This window comes from Geotrypetes seraphini, chromosome 2 (assembly GCF_902459505.1).
Source record: "Geotrypetes seraphini chromosome 2, aGeoSer1.1, whole genome shotgun sequence".
In the NCBI taxonomy this organism is placed as follows: domain Eukaryota; kingdom Metazoa; phylum Chordata; class Amphibia; order Gymnophiona; family Dermophiidae; genus Geotrypetes; species Geotrypetes seraphini.
The window spans coordinates 30,712,503-30,733,530 of record NC_047085.1 but is presented as its reverse complement, the minus strand read 5'-3'; the positions used below and the strand labels follow the sequence as shown (position 1 = coordinate 30,733,530).

At 39.7% G+C, this 21,028-nt stretch overlaps 2 protein-coding genes across 4 annotated transcripts in view; one reads left to right on the top strand and one right to left on the bottom strand.

The window, feature by feature from the left end:
* ST3GAL1 (ST3 beta-galactoside alpha-2,3-sialyltransferase 1) overlaps positions 1-21,028 on the bottom strand; it is a 213,290-nt gene that overhangs the window by 180,359 nt on the left and 11,903 nt on the right. The gene's annotated exons all lie outside the window — the stretch shown is intronic.
* Positions 13,487-18,950, top strand: LOC117353657. The gene is made up of 2 exons (XM_033929842.1): positions 13,487-14,005; positions 14,810-18,950. Exons 1-2 carry the CDS (start codon positions 13,487-13,489, stop codon positions 18,320-18,322), a joined length of 4,032 nt encoding a protein of 1,343 aa, XP_033785733.1. The 3' UTR covers positions 18,323-18,950.

Genomic DNA, 21,028 nt, shown 5'->3' with positions numbered 1-21,028 from the left:
TTAAATAGCCATGTAAATCACTGCCATAAAAACAAGTGAATAAGGATTGAGAGAGATTTAATAGCATCAAAACAGTGAGTTTTGTTTTCTCAACATGAGCAAGACTTTACAATAAGAAACCAAGGTATGGTAACTACATATCAACTTGTACAATTTTCATAGAGGGGGGGGGAGGGAGATCCCAATCAGTAAACAGTGCAATTACTGAGGCAAAGGCATCCAAGCATCATATTAAGGCTTACTACACTGGAAGCTTCTGATTAATTATATAATGCAAAAAGCATAAAACGGCAGTTTTCCTCTTTCAATGAATTAGTAGTTCGAAAACTTGTTGCTTTGGACAGTCACAGTATTTGCCCAAAACTTTGCAGCCAGGTATAAACTGGCGAGATAGCAGAGAATGCTACTGGGGTTGTATCTGCCCCTGGTGAGAGGGGGTGGGTAAAACACAGTATATTTTGTATTTTAAATATTAAATTGAATATTTTGCTACCATGTATTCGTGTTTGAAAATGTTGCAATCTACTACTATATTGTAAAAGTCATGGGCTGGGTTATAGCTCAAGAATGTAATGAATTTGGGGGGAGCCTTTGTGGTTTCTAATGTTCCAGTGCCTTCCATCATATCAAATTAGATTACTATGAGGAATTGTTGCTTCTGTTAAAAAGGTATAAAAGCAGATGTAATACCCTTCACTTATACCAGTGGTTCCCAAACCTGTCCTGGGGGAACCCCAGCCAGTCAGGTTTTCAAGATATCCCTAATGAATATGCATGAGAGAGATTTGCATACCTGTCACTTCCATTATATGCAAATCTCTCTCATGGATATTCATTAGGGATATCTTGAAAACCCGACTGGCTGGGGGTCCCCCAGGACAGGTTTGGGAACCACTGACTTATACTATGAAGGCACTTTTGACCTCTTCTGAATTAAAATTCCATTTCCAGCAGAAAATAAGAAACCTAATCTGGGCCATGGTATGTTATCTCCTCCTTCCACATCTGTATGTCAAACACCAATAAAATCTGCAACACCCCTTCCTCCGAGTACAAGGAAGTCCCCGTATTCAAATCTTTAAACATAGTTTCTCCGCTTTAGTTGCTGGCAATGGCTGTATCTCACAAGCTCCCAATTAGCCATTTGTGCCATGTAAGCATGCCAGTGTTGCAAAGGAGGAGAGAGCCTTGCCATGCCAATGTTGCAATATTTCTTGGCTAAAAAAAAGGGTGGGAGGAGACAGCCAACATTAGAAACAGTCTTTGACAATCCAACACCCCTTGTGTCTGTATCAAGTCCCAGTAGTAACACCTAAGACCAGTGCTATGAAACTTCCAGAACCTCGGCCAACAGTTCTGTAAAAAAAATTTCTAACTATATACTGTGCTCTCTCTATTTTTATCACTTATGACATAGTTGTTTGAACTATTTTGAGTAGTGAGCTTGAGAGCAATAGCATGAGTCGGTTTTGTCCCGTTTACAACACTGGCCTCTGGTACAATCGTGCAGACTCGTACATTATAAAACCCTAGAAGGATGTACACTGATCAACCTCGATATCTTTCCTCCCTCTTCAACATATTTATAAATGACCTGGAAATTGGTACAAGCGAGGTGATTAAATCTGGACGATACGACATTATTCAGAGTAGTGAAGACGCAGGATTGCGAAGACCTTCAACGAGACAAACACGCTCGAGAAATAGGCCTAGACATGGCAAATGAGGTTTAACGTGGATAAGTGCGAGGTGATGCATGTTGGTAACAAAAATCTTATACATGAATACAGGATGTCCAGTGCAGTACTTGGAGACCCTCCAGGAAAGAGACTTGGGAGAACTGGTCAACAAGTCAATGAAGCCGTCTGCACAATGTGCGGCGGCAGCGAAAAGGGTGAACAGAATGCTAGGAATGATTAAGAAGGGGATCACGAACAGATTGGAGAAGGTTATCATGCTACTGTAGCAGACCAGGGTACGCCCCCACCTGAAATACTGCGTCCAGCACTGGTCACCGCACATGAAGGACACAATACTACTCGAAAGGGTCCAGAGAAGAGCGACTAAAATGGTTAAGGGGCTGGAGGAGTTGCCGTACAGTGAGAGATTAGAGAAACTGGGCTTTTTCTCCATTGAAAAGAGGAGCGGAGGGGACATGATCAAAACATTCAAGATAATGAAGGGAATAGACTTAGTAGAAAAAGACAGGTTGTTTACCCTCTCCTAGGTAGAGAGAATGAGAGGGCACTCTCTAAAGCAAAAAGGGGATAAATTCTGTACCAACGTAAGGAAGTTCTTCTTCACCCAGAGAGTGGTAGAAAACTGGAATGCTCTTCTGGAGACTGTTATAGGGGAAAACACCCTCCAGGGATTCAAGACAAAGTTAGACAAGTTCCTGCTGAACCAGAACGTACATAAGTAAGGCTGGTCTCAGTTAGTGCCGCCGCGGGAGCAGACTGCTGGGCACGATGGACCACTGGTCTGACCCAGCAGCGGAAATTCTTATGTTCATACCCTTCAGGATCCTATGCTGTTTGCATGATGTTCCAAACAAACGAGACTGTGGAAAATTGGTGTCCTCGGACTTTCTGTTGCAGTGTATTCAAATTATAATTGATAAGAACAATAAAACCACAATATGAACACTATCCACGTTTATCATAAATGGACCCAACACGGGCCATGTTTCAGCTGAACACGCATTCGTCGGGGATCCTAGAGTGTAAACTACAAAAGATGTATATTAATGTAAATACAAGATGACTATAGATAGTTGGTATCAAGTGAAATGTGAAGTACAAAAGAAGTCATGAACTGCAAATATTGCGATGCGTGAAACAGCATTCCAAAACAAAACTGTATAACCCTTTAAATAATAGCCAATAATATCCTAAAAATGATAATAAAGAATTGGCTAACACACTTAGTCCCTTGGATGAAAAGTCTGTACTGGGAAAAATATATAAATGAAAGAAAAGAATAGGAAAAATTCTTTAAATAATGGACATCAGTATGAGCCCTTGATGAATAAACGGGAACTTATGGCTCGGGCGATATCTCAAAGATGACCAACACCAGACCACAGTCTGGATGAGAACTGCCCCATACATCATTTAGTCCATTGTGAAATTGTCAAATATGTGAATAAAATTGAATTTTTGGATTTTTCACCTCCAATCATATTTCCCCGTTGGATTTAATGAAAATGTAGACAAATGTTTCATTCATTGATTTTCCTTAGTGCGTTTTTCTATCTGGTAGTCAATGATTTGCAGGTCTTTACATATTTTTTGTTTTTTTCAGTAGCTCATTTTTTCCTTGGTTTTGGTACATGTTATACGTGACGTCGGTTTACGTTCTCACGTACACTCGAGGGCATCGTCTGCACGGGGTCTCCAAGGAATTCTTAAATCCCGAAGATGTCATTCTTTTCTTCTTTTTTGTTCCAGCATCTTGATTGTTGTACGCTGTGGAACATTGGATCGACAAGCCCAAGTAGCTGATGTCGGTTTTTCACCTTTTGCAAGTAATCTCCGCTCCTGACGAAGAGGCGAAACGGAGCTCTGTCGAGTGGTGATATTTATCGATATGTGTGATTTTGATATTCGGTATTTGAAGTGATGATATCTATTGACTGCATGCTTTTGCATTACTGCTGAGTATTATTTTCAGGTTCTTTTCCTGTGAATGAAATTTTCTATGAGGTGAACAGTGTCTTTGATTGCTTCCATGAAACGAACAGTGCCTTTTATTGAAAGACGCTAACAAATGGCGTCAGGACTTATTAATTCTTTTAGGCCTATGGATATGTATTTTTTCTATTCACTATTGTATTTATTCTTTTAATCTTTCTGGATTTATGAATTTTTCTGGTCTATTTTATGAATTAGGATTGAGTTAATTTACTTATTTATTCATTTATTATCTTACTGTTGGTTAGTGGGTTTTTAATGATAAGTTTCTTTTTTCAGAATAACATGAATTGCTAGTGAGCACTTGCACTTTACGTTACATCCTTATTATTCTTTAATCTAACTTTTTTTCATTTCTATTAAGTTGAACTGCCAGTGAGCAATTGCACTTTATATTTTATACCATTTTTTAATTTTTCTAAAAAAATTTTTTTTATTATTTTGAATTGCACATCAGATTTAATCTGTATTATATTGTTATTCATCACTTTGCACTTTATATTATTATATTATAGTGCATCATATTATTGGGTTGGTTTCTAGGGAGTGGATGTATTTATTGTGCCTTTCCCACATTTTTTTCCCTTGGTGTACAAGTTTGAAAAAAATTCTTTCTTCTGGGAGTGTGATTTTATTCACATGTTTTGACAATTTCACAATGGTGTTGGTCACCTTTGAGATATCGCCCGAGCCATAAGTTCCCATTTATTCATCAAGGGCTCATATTGATGTCCATTATTTAAAGAATTTTTCCTATTCTTTTCTTTCATTTATATATGTTTCCCTGAAACATCATTCCACCATGCTGTTGCCTGCATATACCTCCCCTTGTCAAGCCCAGTGGAGTCAACCCCCCCCCCCCCCCCCATTTTTTGCAACCATTTCCCACCTTTGGAATTTTATTTTCCACAGGCCTGAACAAGGAGCAATCCTTCACAAAGGATTAGTGAGCCTTAAAACTCATAGAACCTTAAAACAGCTAAATGAACAATGGGAGACTAGTAGAAACTACATCTCCGTCCCTCTACTTTTCTTCTTATCCTATAAATTGTAACATAAGGAGTTTATGTATACTGCTCTGTTACGTGACAGGAAATGCAGAAGATCAAGCTGAATAAACCATAAATCTTGCATTTTTTGGTGGGAGCACTTGAATTAATCTAAAAATTAGGAGACAAAGAATGAAATCCATTGTGTAACAGTTGCTATGTTTGTAATCTAACAGACCTTTTTTGTAACTTATGTAGGTCAGGAACTTTTCTTAAGGGTGGCTGTTTTCTTGGGCCTTGTTAATGCCAAATATTGCTTCATGTCATGGTATCAAGTAGAACATTAGGGGAGGAAATGGGACTTGTATGCCTTTCTGTGGTTACAATCAATGCAGTTCAGATTTTACATTATACTGATGTCTTCTATCCCACAAATACCTTTACAGTTCTAAGTTTCCAGGTTTCCAAGTTTATTCGATATTTGATTAATCGCTTATTTAACATTCTAAGCGATGTACATAGTATAATAATAAACTTAAGTTAATAAAGGGAGACTGACAATTTAATTTAAAAAAAACTTAAGACAAACTCGGGATACAAAGGGAAAGGAGAAGGGGAAGAAATACAATTTTGAGAAGGTTAAAGAAAACATATATGGTAAACAACATTAGGAAGGTTTACAACAAAAAATTAGCCTGGGCATTCCCAGGGAGATTACAAAGTTGATAGCTATAGTATGCGTCGGGATCTGGGAATGGTCGATATGATTTGGTTAGATCATTTGACAAATTTCTTGAATCGTATGGTTTTCAGTTCTTTCCTGAATGTTTTGTAGTTGGGCTTCGTTGTCAGCAGATTTGAGAGGTGGTGGTCTAATTTTGCTGCTCTGGTGGCTAGTAGACCGTCATTTTTTTTTTTTTTTTTTTGCTTTGCATGCCTTTAATTGGGGGGTGGGTAAAGTGTGCTTAAGTTCTCCTTGGTCTGGATATGTTTTCCCCCGATTAGGCGGTAGAGAGTGCTGGATATGTCTGGGAAACTCATAAGTACTGTCGCACCAAGTCCAATATATCTTGCAAGATCCCAAGTAAAACACAGTGGGAACAAGCGAATGGGATGCAAAGGAACAAGCTCTTTATTATTAGGTACGACTCAATACTGGCAGTGTTTTAGCAAAAGAAATAAGCTTTTTATTATTAGGTATGACTCAATACTGGCAGTGTTTTGGCAAAAAAGTCTTCATCAGGAGGCCAATCTATTAAAACAATGTGAAGACACATAATGGCTTATGGACTTTTTTAGGAAGCTATCCAACTCTTTTTTTAGACCCTTCAAACACATGCTCTGGCAAATATTCCAGAGTTTAATTACGTGTCGAGTGAAGAAATATTTTTTCTGGTTTTAATTCTACTACTTAATAGCTTCATCACATGCCCCCTAGTCCTAGCATTTGTGGAAAGAGTAAAAAAGCAATTCATATCTACCCTTTCCATTCCACTCAGCCTTTTATTGACCTCTATATCTCTTCTGAGCTGTCTCTTCTCCAAGCTAAGAGCCTTAGTAACTTTAGCCTTTCCTCATAGGGAAGTCGTCCTGTCCCAGCCCTTTTTTTACCATTTTTGTTACCTGTCTCTGTACTTTTTCTAATTCCTCTATCTTTTTTGAGATACAGAATTGCACACAGTATTCAAGGTGCAGCCATACTATAGAGCGATACAAGGGCGTTGTAACATTTTTGTCTTTGTTTTCCACTCCTTTCCCAATTCCTAACATTCTATTTGCTTTCTTAGACGTCACCGCCAAACACCGAGTTGAAGGTTTCAACTTATCTTCAACAATGACATCTAGATCCTTTTCCTGGGCAGTGGCTCCCAACCTGGAACCCTGCATCATGCAGCTGTAGTTTGGGTTCTCCTTTTACATATGCATCACTTTGCATTTGCTCACATTAAACAGCTGGCATTGTGATGCCCAGTCTCCCAAAGGTCCTCTTGCAATTTTTCATAAGCCTCTTGGGAATAATTAGTGAGAAAGTCATATCTCTAGATAATTGATAAATGTTTAAAAAGCAGCAATACGTTTAAATGGTCAATATTCTCACTCAGATCTTAATACATAATAGGAAATTAGAAAGTCATGGGATAGACAGTAATTTCCTGAGAAGTCTTTGAGATACTTTGTCAAATGCCTTTTGAAAAACCAAATATACAATTGACCTGCTCACCTTTATCCACTCTGCATTTTATAGACTCTCTCTCTCTCGCTGTGGCAAGGTGAGCCCAAGATGGTAGCAGCAAGGTGTCTGTGTCTGACTTGGCTAAGCAATGAATCTATACTTTTACCTCTGATGCCAATATGCCTCATACTAAGTGCAAAGGAAATGTTCGACCAGATTCCTCGGCGGTGAGGACTTCCTCCCCTGCTAAGCATCAATTCTGAAGTTTGCCACCACCACAGATCCCCCACTTATCATCCAGAGAGTTGTCTGCTGTGTTCTCGGGAAGAGAAACCAAAGACCTGGATTTGGAAAACTTGTTATCTCCGTATCCTGCCTTGCCCGCAGCCCAGCATGGGGAACCTTGTGGAAATGAGCTCGCAGGGGAAACCCCATTCCAAGGAGCTGTTGCCACGAGACGTTTAGGAGGGCAGAAAGATCCGAGTGTAACCACGGAGATTTGCTCTCAATTGGTGAAGCCAGTGGTGGTAACTCAGATGCTCTCTAAAGATACTCTCTCAAAGCTGAACACTACCGTTACAAAATCTTCCCCAGGAGGAGGATGCTCTCGTGAGTACTGTGGATACTTTGGGTAAAAAATAATAATAATAATAATAATAATGGTACAAAAAACGACTTTACTTTTGAATTGAAGCAAGTGAAAGATAATGTTAAAATCTTCAGGATTTAACAATCAGAAATTGTTAAAGATAAAATTTCCCTAAACAGAAAGATAAAAAACTGCTCAATTATAGATTGGAATATTCAGAAGACAGATTCAAAGTCTCTGGTAATACCTTAAGAAACATTTCATTGAGGTTTTATAATATTCCCACTTCTGAACCAAATTTATTATTTTCCAGTAAAGATAGACATGGGCGTGAACCCAGAGGCAGAGGCCCAAATGTATTATTTACCAGTAAAGAAAGACATGGGCATGAACCCAGAGGCAGAGAAGACATTTGTCACAGCCTATGGAACATTGCGATCCGAGGGGGCAGTACGTTCTAGTCGCTTACAGGTTTCTAAGCAGCGCACTATGAGAATACTAGGTCTTCCGCTATCTCTTTCATAGGAGTAACACTGTAGAATAAGTTGACTGGACCACTAAGAGCTCTTGTAGATTTTCAGACGTTTAAGAAACATCTGAAAACTACATTATTTGTAGAAGCATTTCAATAAATGATTTTTTTTCCAGGATTATGAATTTCTCTGTATTGATTCGCTGGGTGAAGAAGAACTTCCATAGATTCCGTAAAAATGTAAGGAAGTTCTTCTTCACCCAGCGAGTGGTGGAGAGCTGGAACACTCTTCCGAGTCTGTTGTAGGGGAAAACACCCTCCAGGGTTTCAAGATTAAGTTGGACAAGCTCCTGATAAACTGGGACGTACACAAGTGAGGCTGAACTCATTTAGAGCACTGGTCTTTGGCCTGGGGGCTGCCGCGTGAGCGGACTGCTGGGCAGGATGGACCACTGGTCTGACCCAGCAGCGGCAATTCTTACGTTCTTATGTAAAATATGGCTGATATGAAGGACCTGTTATTTGTATAAATATGTGTTGTATGTCTTATTTTATACGATTGTCTTTTGTAAAACCGCCTAGTTATAAGTGGTTAAGAAATTTTTTAAATAAATAAGTAAAAAAGGTCTTTAATGTTACAGATTTACTTGAATCTACATTATCTGAAACATCTGAAAGCATCACAACCTTCAACTTTTAATCCATAAGGCTTATTATATATTTATAGCATTACTGGATATGCAGTGCTGTACTGAGATGGCGCTTAAGGTATAAGAAGCATCCCTTTCCTAGAGAGCTTACAGCATCACTTATTCTATTTAATGCGACGCTGTTTTCAATTAGGCACAAAAATCGGACGAAACAGATTTCAAGTTTTTAATATATGCCTTTGCCACTGCTTTTCTTGTTCCTATATCCACCGACATAACCGAGATTAAACTTAGAATAGAAACGTGTATTTCTTTAATTCGCAGTTGGATAATAATCATCTCAGACTAACAGAGTTTCGTTCTTAACTTCTACAAGAACGAACAAGCGAGAATTCTTTAATTATAGATAATTTGACAGACAAGTTGGAACCTTCATAAAATAAAATCTTAGGAACCGCATTTGACCAGAATTTAACAATGGAATCCCAAATGAATTCCCTTAAGAAATGCTTTTTGGGTTTTACTTAATTTGAAAAGGATTGACATATTTCCATCAGGAACTGTTCAGACTGGTTGCTCAGGCTTTACTGCTATCCGAATTAGACTATTGTAACATAAGTGTATTGTATTTGGCTTGTTCAAAGGCATTTATTACAGGGATTACAAGCTTTACAGAACACTTCCATCCGTCTGATTTGACAGAGGAGCTGCCTTTAGAAGCCAAAATTTATTATAAACTTTATTGTTTAATATTCAAGCTTCTCCGGGGAACTACACCATCATATATACAGAATATAATGAACTCTTCTAAAAGAAGAGACAAGTAAATCAGTTGAAGTCAGTATTTCCAACGTGTAAAGTTATAAAATACAAACAAAAAAAAATTCAAGCAGCTAGTATTTTCTGTCAAAATTTTTTTAAAAAAGGAGTCACACTTGCAACAGTATATAGTAAAAAGTGCATTGAAGAAACTTATGTTTATCTGCTCAAGGGTAAAGTTAGTTATTGGTTGGAGTAAGAAGAGGAAAACAACGTATGTAAATAAAAATGGGACTATAGCCAGCCTGACGATAGGAATTTTATTTGAATAGCGGTGCAAGGTCTGATTCCATGACAGTACACCTTTAAGGATCCTCACAAAAGCTGTGCTGTGGAGTCGGTAGATAAATGTTCCGACTCCGACTCCAGGTACCTGAAATTTCCTCCGACTCCGACTCCACAGCACTGGTTAATTTTCAGATCGTTAAAATGGAATGTCAAGTTGAGAGAAATGAGCATTTTCGACACCACCTTCTTTTTGCTTTTAATCAAGGTTCCAAGGCCGCAGAAGCTGCTCGCAACATTTGTGCTCTGTATATAGTGGGTGCTATAGCTGAAAGAAATCGCTCGTGATTGGTATGCCAAGTTCAAAAATGGAGTCGGTAGATAAATGTTCCGACTCCCGACTCCTCAGTTTTTTGTACTTCTGACTCCGACTCCAGGTACCCAAAATTTCCTCCGACTCCGACTCCACAGCCCTGGTAGTAAGGTAAGCAGATTGATCCCAGCCAGGACCCAACAAAATCCTAGCTGTCAGATTCCCTATACTGTAGTCCAGGGCCACAGTGATTTGATGACTGCTGTCCAGCAATGGATGGTACTCAAGCTTCATAGAAAGGTTTTTCTACCCCCTACCTCCAAAAGACAAGTTGAGCCAGGGGTGGTGACAAGATTACAAACTCGCAGACCACAAAGCCAACTGATCCTTCTGGCCTCTGGAGGCCTGAGATTCCAGAACATGCTGCCGCCGTAACTTCCGGGATGCAAAGGAGTTGCTGCCTTTTGATTCCAGTCATCCACAAGTCTCAGAATCCCAGTTCCAGGTACTGAAGAGTTTAAATTTACTGATTTATATTCCACCTAAATTACCTATGTGGATGCCAAATATTGGTATACAAGATCATAAAGTCAATTCAAACAATGCAAGAAAAAAAGACACCTGCTCAGATAGTAACCTATATTGCAGTGTAGTGCCAAGGCACAGTAGTGTACCCCAAAGAGATTCTGGATGTCCCACAAGAGATTCCAGAATTTTACTTTATTTTAAAAACTTCCCTTCATAAGTTACTCTAGAATAGATGACATGTATGTCACATGCACAAGTCTGAATGTTATAAGCGTCTGTGTGCATAAGGATACAGCCGCCTAGGCAAGCATCATTCTTTGATGCCATTAGTTTTCAAAAGGCCAGTTGCAACTAATTTAAAATTTTTATGTATTAGTTATCATAACTTGGAGCATCAAAGTAATTAAGGCTTTGTTACCATTTGGATCTTCTTATCTTTGCAAACTTGGATTTTCTGCTCTGAAAAATTAAATTGAAAAAAAAAAAACCCCCACCCATACAACTGTAGATGCCCATTCCCTCCTGCCACCAGAGGCCCCCTCCCTCAACCCCCTTCCCCCCATACATTTTCAGCTGGGAGCAGGAGGGCAGCTCAGTCCATTCTGCTCCTCCGAGGGGTCTTAGGCGTCAGAGCCAATCAGGGCCTTAGGCCTCTCCCATCACAGACGGTGGCCTCGGAGGAGCGGGAGGGACTGAGCACCCCTCCTGCTCCCAACTGAAAAAGGTATAGGGTTGGGGTGAGGCCTCCAGTGGCAGGAGGAAGTGGGCATCCCTCCTGTCATTTTTTCAGTTCGGGTGGGGGGGAGCATCCAGTAGCAGGAGGGATTGGGCATCCCTCCTGCCATTTGTTTTAGGTTGGGGGGGGGGGGGGGTGAGGTTTTTTTTTAATGGGACAGATATTTTGAGTGTGTTAATATACACGCAAAAGTAACAGGAGGCAGCTTCCCCTGTCACTGTTAGGGCTCTGCACATGAGTCAATTGTTCACTGAGCGATTGATCGTTGGCATGCAAATGAAAACTTGATAGTACATGGAGAATCGGCCAACAGCGATCAAGTCGCTATCTTTAGTGAATCTAGCCCTAAATCAACCAAACATTCTCAATGCAAAAATCAACAATATATCATCTGTATATGCTCTAGAATAGGCTTATCCAACCTTTTGCCATCAGGCGCCACATTTTATATTTATATTTTTAAATGTTATTAAATTTATAGAATTTTCACATTTAAAGTCTCACACCACTCCGACATACAGCATTCAAAAATCAAAAGAATGATTTGCCCACATATAACAACAAGGAAAATGCAGACATACACAGGGCCAAGATAATAGAAAATTTAATTTAGAAGAAAAAAAACTGAATTTTTGAGTATTACAATATCCCTGCTATTATTCCCGAAGCCAACCCCATACAGAATCATCATTTTAACCCATTATTTCTTCCTTAGACATTATAAAATCCACGAGCTTGTTTCGATTCATGGGATAAATAATTCATGGAAGGATAACTCAGAAAACACGTCATGTCAAAGAGCCAGAGCTCTAGAGACTATAATGCCAGGAAATCCTGGCATCGTCTCTTATCTCTAGCTAAGTCAGGAAATATACAAATTTAGAGCCTAAAACAGCAACTCCATTGTAGCAAAAAATAAATAAATAAATAAAAAGCGGAAGACACGGTTCTGAGCTGGTTCCAGCACAAGTCACCAACTCCCCTCCCTCCCATTACAAAACCACGATAGCGGTTTTAGCGCAGGCTGGCACGCTGAAAGCTCTGCGCTGCTCCCGACACTCAAAGAGTTCCTATGAGCGTCGGGAGCAGTGGAGAACATTCAGCGCGCTGGTCTGCACTAAAAAACGCTATTGCGGTTTTGTAAAGGGGGGGGGGGGGGATAAAGAGATGATGCTAAACGCTATTAAATTTAATTTGTCTCTACAATGCTCAGCCTTAGCGTCCCCTGAACAGAAGCTGACAAATGTGCTCACACAAAAGGTGGAATTACTTCAACCGGTATACGGAGCACTTCCCTAAAATATATATTTCTTCACCATCTCCATAGCTATTGTTATGCCTCAGCATATTACTGACATGTTCAGAACATATTACTGATATGAATCCTCAAGTCTGCTTATCTGACATCCTGACCTCCAAAGAACAGTAAGACCAAATGGTCTCTGCAATAACCTTGCTTATTTGAGATCCTGACTTCCTTTGTCTAAGTGTCAACTGGATAGCATCAAAGAGACAATAAAACTGCAACACCTCCTTGCGTATTTGAGATCCTGACCTCTTTAATCTCCACAGGAGCTAACATCCTGACCTCATTGATCTTCAAAGGACAGTAAAACCAAATGATCATCAGTAAAGACAGATGGGAAACTACATCAAAAAGAAAAAGACAGTGACAAGTATCTGCTATCTTGACCTCTTTTGACCTGGGTGTTGTCAAAACAGATAACAAAAGAACAGAACCGGCTGTCTTACTAAGAGGGCAGCAGTTTTTCTCTATAAAAGAGAAAAACTCAGCCCATAGAATTTGAATCCAGTTTCGTTGCAACAAGGGACAGCCCGTTCGATTCTCCTCTCCTATCAATCGCTTTGGGTTCCAGATTGTGAGGGATAGTGATGTCCGGAAATACGGTGATGTTAATCTATTTTAATATTTATCTATGCATGTAATAAAGTGTTATTGTTTAAGCTTTATATTGTCTGGGTGCCTTTCTGAGGGTTACTGATCATCCCATTGGGCAGAAATAAGTGGCAGAACAAATTGGTACCAGGAGTGGGGTTGATCGATGTGGTCAAAAAGGCACCAGATGAAACATGGGGTTGAGGGGCAGGCCCCCAACCTCTCCATTCCGGGTTGGGATGACAGCATTTATAAATTAGTAGCCACTGAGTGGTCTGTCGAGGCAGGATTATGTGAATCCTGGACTTTTGGAAGTGGGGATCCACATGAATTATGTGCCTCTTTACAAAAGGTAAAAATTACAAAAGGAAAAGAGCGAGAGGGAATTTCTAGACGAGGATGGATGATTTTAGCAGCATGGAGGAAGTTGCATGAAGCTAAACATGAGTTACAATCAAAGTTAGGGGAGCTGGAAAAGAAAATGTGTGAGCAACAGAATGCCATCACAATGCTACAATGTCAAAATAAATTGTTAATGGATAAGGTGAACACCTATCAAAATGTAGCCGAAAAGGCAGCTGTGCGTTGTGCTCAATATAAATACAAAAAACGGAGGGGGAAAGTGAGTGCCAAAAAGGTTAGGACTTTGCTTTCCCATCCTCCGGATGATTGGGATCCAGATAAATGGGATGGGGATATTTGGGATTCCAATTCTAATACCAGTGAGGAGGATATATGTAATGAAGGAAAGCAGGCAGAAAGCTTAGAAGCAAAGCCAGTAAGGAGACGAAGATTACAGGGAAATCTGCAGACAGGAGAAAATCTAACTAGAAATGATGTTATGGAGGACTTTACTCAGCAAGAAGTCATGGATATTATGGCACGCTTTACACAGCGGCCCGGGGAGCCACTAATACAATGGGTAATTCGGGTACAGGAGTTGGGCGCAGCAGGGATTATGTTAGATGCCACAGATGCCCCTAAATTTGTTCGAATTAGTCAAGAAGCAGCAGTACAAGATGCGCTACGGGAGGATCCCGATCCGACAAATTACAACCAATGGTCTTTATTAGAGGTAATTGGTAAGGGTGTTACGAGGCGATATCCCCTTGAATCTGACTGGCCTTCCAATGATAAAGTTTGGTATACATTGAAAGATGCACAAATGAGAATTAAGGAAGAGGCTATGAAGGTAGCTTTAGTAATAGGTCACGCTGACACATATATGTCATTACCTTTTACTGTATCCATGAGAAATAAAATTATCAGGTATGCTGCACCGGCATACAAACAGGTAATTATGACTCTGTTGATCAACCAAACAGACAGGTCTATTTTGGAAGTCTTGGAAGCGGTCCGACAGTTAGGAGATCTGGGAGACTGGGGACCTCAAACTACTTTTGATAAAAAGAGGGAAGGACAATCCAATTCAAACAGGGCTAATCGAGTATCCCGAAGGGATATGTTTTTGGCATTAATAAAAGATGGGGTAAAGAGGGAAGAAATAGATGGGAAAGATACCGGGACTTTATGGAAAATGTACAAAAGTAGAGGATTAGGAAAGAAATCTATGTCTCAAGCCCAAGTAAGCAAGAGTGAGGATATGCCGGTGCCAACTGCTCCTCCTGCGGAAACTGCTTCCACTCTTTATCCTGATTTAAAAGGGTGGAAGTGGTGGGAGGATCAATGATATGAATGCCAAGCCTCAGTGTTTGCCTGGACCAAATTAGAACAGCGTCCACATGTCGAGGTAAATATCTATTGGAAATCTGGGGAGCAAAAGGTACAAGCTCTAGTGGACACTGGGGCGGAGGCATCTATTATATATGGGAACCCTAAAAAATTTCGGGGCCCTAGAATACAAATAGCAGGATTGGGGGGGAAAATTATTCAAGCAGTACAGACAAAACTGAGATTAAAAATTGGACAATTACCAATCCGGGAGTATACTGTACTGATCACTGAGATTCCTGAGTATATAATAGGGATAGATATTCTGAAAGGGCTAACCTTACAGCTTTCTGATGGAATTTATAGTTTTGGCAAATCACCAGCCATTCCTATAAGATCAGTAGTGGTGGGAAAATTACCTGTTCCAATAGTAGTACCAATCTCCACAAAAATTGTAAACATGAAACAATATCGCATTCCGGGAGGGCACGAAGAAATTACCAATACAATACAGGATTTGGTGAAAGCGGGAGTAATAAAAACAGTTACCTCCGCCTTCAATAATCCTGTATGGCCCGTCCATAAGGCAGATGGAAGTTGGAGAATGACAGTAGATTACCGAGAATTGAATAAACACACGCCACCTTTAAGTGCCGCTGTTCCCGATATGATAACACTGGTTGAACAAATTCAATCACGAACTGGTACTTGGTATGCAGTTATTGATTTAGCCAATGCATTTTTCTCTATTCCTATAGTGGAGCAATGTCAGGAACAATTTGCATTCACTTGGCAAGGGAGACAATATACATTTACCAGACTACCACAAGGGTATTTACATAGTCCCACTTTCTGTCACAAGATTATAGCAGAGCATTTAGATAACTGTACCTTACCTGAAGGAGTAGAACTATCACACTATATTGATGACATTTTAATCCAGGGTAATACAGAAAAGGAAGTTGCAGATGCTTTGGCATTGGTAGTAGAAACAATGAGACAGGCAGGGTGGGAAATAAATCCAAAGAAAGTGCAGGGACCAGCACAAACAGTGGTATTTTTAGGAATTAAATGGTCAAAAGGGTGTCGAGAAGTGATAGAGAAAGTTAAACAGAAAATTGTAAACTTCCCTTCTCCCCAAAGTAAGAAACAAACCCAGGCCTTTATTGGCCTTTTTGGATTCTGGAGGCAACATATTCCACACTTGGGGCAAATCCTGTCTCCTCTGTACAAAATCACAAGGAAAAAATATGATTTTGTCTGGACTGAACACGAGGAGCAGGCTTTCCAGAGAGCAAAGGAAGCTATTCAGCAAGCCATGAATTTGTGGCCATTAAAGGAGGGTCCAGTAGAATTGCAAGTGAGTGTACAGGAGCGATATGCTAATTGGAGCCTATGGCAAAAGCAAGCTGGACGACGAGTGCCTTTGGGATTCTGGAATAGGACTCTCCCAGAAACTGGGACCCGATACACACCCTTTGAAAGACAGCTGCTAGCATGCTACTGGGCTTTGGTAGCAACAGAACAGTTGACCATAGGACACGAAGTAATGATACGACCAGAAATACCCATTATGACATGGATCATGAGTGACCCAAAAACTCATCGTATTGGACATGCCCAGGAACAGAGTATCATAAAATGGAAATGGTACATCCAACAGAGGGCTAAGTCAGGCCTACATGGAGTAACGATGCTGCATGAAAAAGTATTTAATGTGCCCACAGAAGATACCCCATTGCAAGTGGACGACATATGTGAAAGTCCCATTCGGTGGGGAAAGACATATCAAGAACTAACTGAGACACAACAACAGCATACCTGGTTTACAGATGGTTCCTCCAAATACCAGGGTCAACTGAGACATTGGAAGGGCGTGTCCTTTAATCCAGTCACAAAGCAACTGCTAACAACCACTGGAAAAGGAGAGAGCTCACAATATGCTGAACTATATGCAGTGTGGCAGGCCATACGGCTAGAACAAGGACAACAATGCCATATCTTTACTGATTCATGGGCAGTAGCAAATGGAATGACAACTTGGATGATGAAATGGAAAAAGGACAATTGGACAATTCATAATAAAGAAGTCTGGGGAGCCAGACTTTGGCAAGATATTCTGGAATGGGCCAATACTACCGTAATAACAGTGTACCATGTAGATGCACATGTGGTGAAAGATACGCTTGACACTGTTTTCAACTCTGTTGCAGATAGCGCATCCAAACTCACTGAAACAGAGTTGGCAGAAGAACAAAACTCTTCCACCCCGCACGTTGTGGTCATGGAAACAGATGTTGCTTCCGAAATGGCCATGGCAACATGGGCACATCAAAAGTCCGGACACCTTGGAGAGAAGGGAACTATTAGGTGGGCACATGATAGAGGAATACATTGTACTGTAGATATGGTAAAGACAGTAATCAGTAATTGTCATTTATGTAAACTAGCTCTCACATCAGCGCAGCAGATGCCCCCAATTTTTGGGAAAATAGCCAGAGGCAGGCTACCAGGTCAGATTTGGCAAATAGATTATATAGGCCCTCTACCATTGTCTAAAGGATGTCAATATGTGTGTACCATGGTAGATACCTATTCAGGGTTGTTAGTGGCTTATCCTTGCCGGAAAGCCAATCAAGAAAACACAATTAGAGCATTAGGATTAATTACCTTATATTACGGACACCCTCTAGAAATACAGTCAGACAGGGGGACTCATTTTACAGGTAATATGATTAGGGATTGGATCAATGATAACAATGTTCAATGGAGACTACATGTAGCCTATCATCCACAAGCCTCAGGACTGATAGAAAGAATGAATGGATTATTAAAAACCCAATTAAAGAGATTAGGATATCAGTCATTGCGTAGGTGGAGGGAACATTTAACTGAAGCCTTACAAATTTTGAACAATAGACCCATAGCTTCACATACTACACCCCTGAATAGGATGCTGTATTCCACACTTGAAGCAAGTGACAAAATTTGTACCCTCCAGTTTTGGACTGTTAGACCTGGAGTACAGCTTCCTATAAGGGCCACTGATGGATCTGCTGGACTAGATGTATATTGCCCTAATGAATGCAAATTAGATCCACAAATAGTGAAACCTATTCAAACTGGTTTGGGGGTGCTTATTCCAAAGGGATATTATGGACAGATTTGTCCGCAATCAAGTTTGGCTCTTAAAGGTGTAACTATAATGGGGGGTGTCATTGATTCAGACTATCGGGGCGAAATTGGAATATTATTATTAAACCTTGGAAAAGAAGCTATCATTCTCCAAAAGGGGGATCGTGTTGCACAATTGATAACTATTGCAATTAAAATGGAAGCTCCACAGTTAATTGATAAACCCCTGCACCATTATGGCCGAAGTGAACCAGGCTTTGGGGCAGCTAATGTAATTAAAGCTGGTATGAGAATCTGGTGGAAGAAACCACTCCAACCAATAGTAGGAGCCACCGTAATAGCTGCAGGGAAAGATAGTATTGTACAAATACTAGTGGATGGTTATGAACGTCCAATCTTCGCTCCTCGGGACCAATGTTTTAGGAGAGAATAAAGATTCTTTTTCTTTCCACAGGACCTAACATGGAAGTGTATCGCCATTCTATCTTTGGTATGGTACGGACAAACTGCAATAATGTCAGTGAAGAGTGACCGTCCAACCACTGTCGTCACGGTCCAGTGGAAAAATGCAACTTCAATGAGAAAACAAGATAATTTCACATGCAGCGAAAACTCTCTGTGTAACATATGGAATTTTACATTTTCTCCTTCCCCTGTCATTCGATATGACACAGATACCGGGTTCACTAAATATTATAAAACTCCTTTTTGGGTGATGAATGCCTCTGTAATTAGCATTACCATTCAAAATCACACTGGGATCCAATGTACTAACTATACTTTCCCCCAAAATATAGTTAGTAAACAAGTGGCTCGAGATATCATACAAACACAAAAATTTACTAGCACTACATTTTGGAATTTATCCTTACCCATTAACAGGGCACAGGGACTAATTTGTAGGAATGCAACCAAAATTGAAAACCGCACTGACATGGTAATTATTATGACATTTATCCATACTAATCCTATTTCATTAAATGCCTCTTTAGTAAGAAATATTAGCGAATGCAAAAATACCAGTTTAGAACATAAGGAAATGATATATGAATGGAAAATTAATTTTCCTATTCTACCCAAATGTAGGACCCGAAGATGGCTGGATCAACTATTAGGGGGGGGCGGGAACTACATTAGGTATTGTAAATACTATTGATTCTGAAATACTGGCTGGCAAACAAGCATCTTTTGGCTCCGGAGTAGCGGATGTATTTAGATGGGAAGGTAAATGGATGCCAAATACTGTACATAATCATGAACTAACCCTACGATATGATCAGTTAATGTTACATGTTGTTAATGATACTATAATACAGCAATATACTTTAGATAGTAATGTTTCTTCAGCCTTACATTGGACTATTTGTGAGATTCGTGTTTTGTCTTTTATACAACAAAGAATTAATTTTATCCAGCAGTTACAATTACGAAATACCTCATTGATTTTTGTATTATTTAATAAAACCACGCCCTTAGATAGAACATGGTGGAATTTTGATATAAAACAATGTTCTGATTTCTCCTGTGAAGGGTTGCTTACGTTATTTGATGTAAGGAACTCTACCATAATGTGTCCTTTCACTGTGATGCCTTTGGTATTAGGACCCCAATTATGGTTTCCTACTTACTATGGGCAACAAATAGATGAACAGAACAAAACATACGTGTTAAAAAATTGTAAACAAATTCAACATGGACAAGTTTGTCCATCTTCTTATGCGATCTATGAACCATGTTCTCTACAACATACCTACAATCTATGCCAATGGACCGTTCAACCTCAAGGTTACACTTTTATACAAGAAATATTACATAAATATGTCTGTGTTGCTAGCAGTACTGTTGAACTTGTGATTCCTGCTATTCAAGCTCCCTTTTCAGTATGTTTACAGAATGTTAGTGTGTTGCAGTGGGCAAATAATGCAACTTATCATTTTTATGAACCCTGGATATCAAATGTAAATGTTAATCTTTCTTTTGCCGATGTACTTACTCCAATTATTTTATTACCCTCTGTAAAGAAAGCTATGCAAAATATAGCAATTCTAAATAAAGCAAACCAGCAACGTAACCTTACCTTGCTACAGCATAAAATAGATACTGAATTTTTAAATACTAACTTGCATTCAGTGGCAGATCATATTGAAGCTACTACTGCACACCATTGGTGGGATGCTTTTACCGGGTGGAGTGCTACAGCTAGAAAAGTGTTTCTTCATCCCTTAATCTATATTTGTTTAGTTATCCTTATGTTAACATTTCTTAATTGTGGATTTACCTATTGTGTATACAAACGAACACTCTATCCCTCTATTCGGATGACTTCTTATTCGGAGATACAGACTTAAGGATCCAGGGGTGGACTGTTATGCCTCAGCATATTACTGACATGTTCAGAACATATTACTGATATGAATCCTCAAGTCTGCTTATCTGACATCCTGACCTCCAAAGAACAGTAAGACCAAATGGTCTCTGCAATAACCTTGCTTATTTGAGATCCTGACTTCCTTTGTCTAAGTGTCAACTGGATAGCATCAAAGAGACAATAAAACTGCAACACCTCCTTGCGTATTTGAGATCCTGACCTCTTTAATCTCCACAGGAGCTAACATCCTGACCTCATTGATCTTCAAAGGACAGTAAAACCAAATGATCATCAGTAAAGACAGATGGGAAACTACATCAAAAAGAAAAAGACAGTGACAAGTATCTGCTATCTTGACCTCTTTTGACCTGGGTGTTGTCAAAACAGATAACAAAAGAACAGAACCGGCTGTCTTACTAAGAGGGCAGCAGTTTTTCTCTATAAAAGAGAAGAACTCAGCCCATAGAATTTGAATCCAGTTTCGTTGCAACAAGGGACAGCCCGTTCGATTCTCCTCTCCTATCAATCGCTTTGGGTTCCAGATTGTGAGGGATAGTGATGTCCGGAAATACGGTGATGTTAATCTATTTTAATATTTATCTATGCATGTAATAAAGTGTTATTGTTTAAGCTTTATATTGTCTGGGTGCCTTTCTGAGGGTTACTGATCATCCCATTGGGCAGAAATAAGTGGCAGAACAGCTATAATCAGAGGGGATTTAAGAGAAAGTTCAAACACCTTAGAGAATCAACCGCGAAAGAACTTAACAC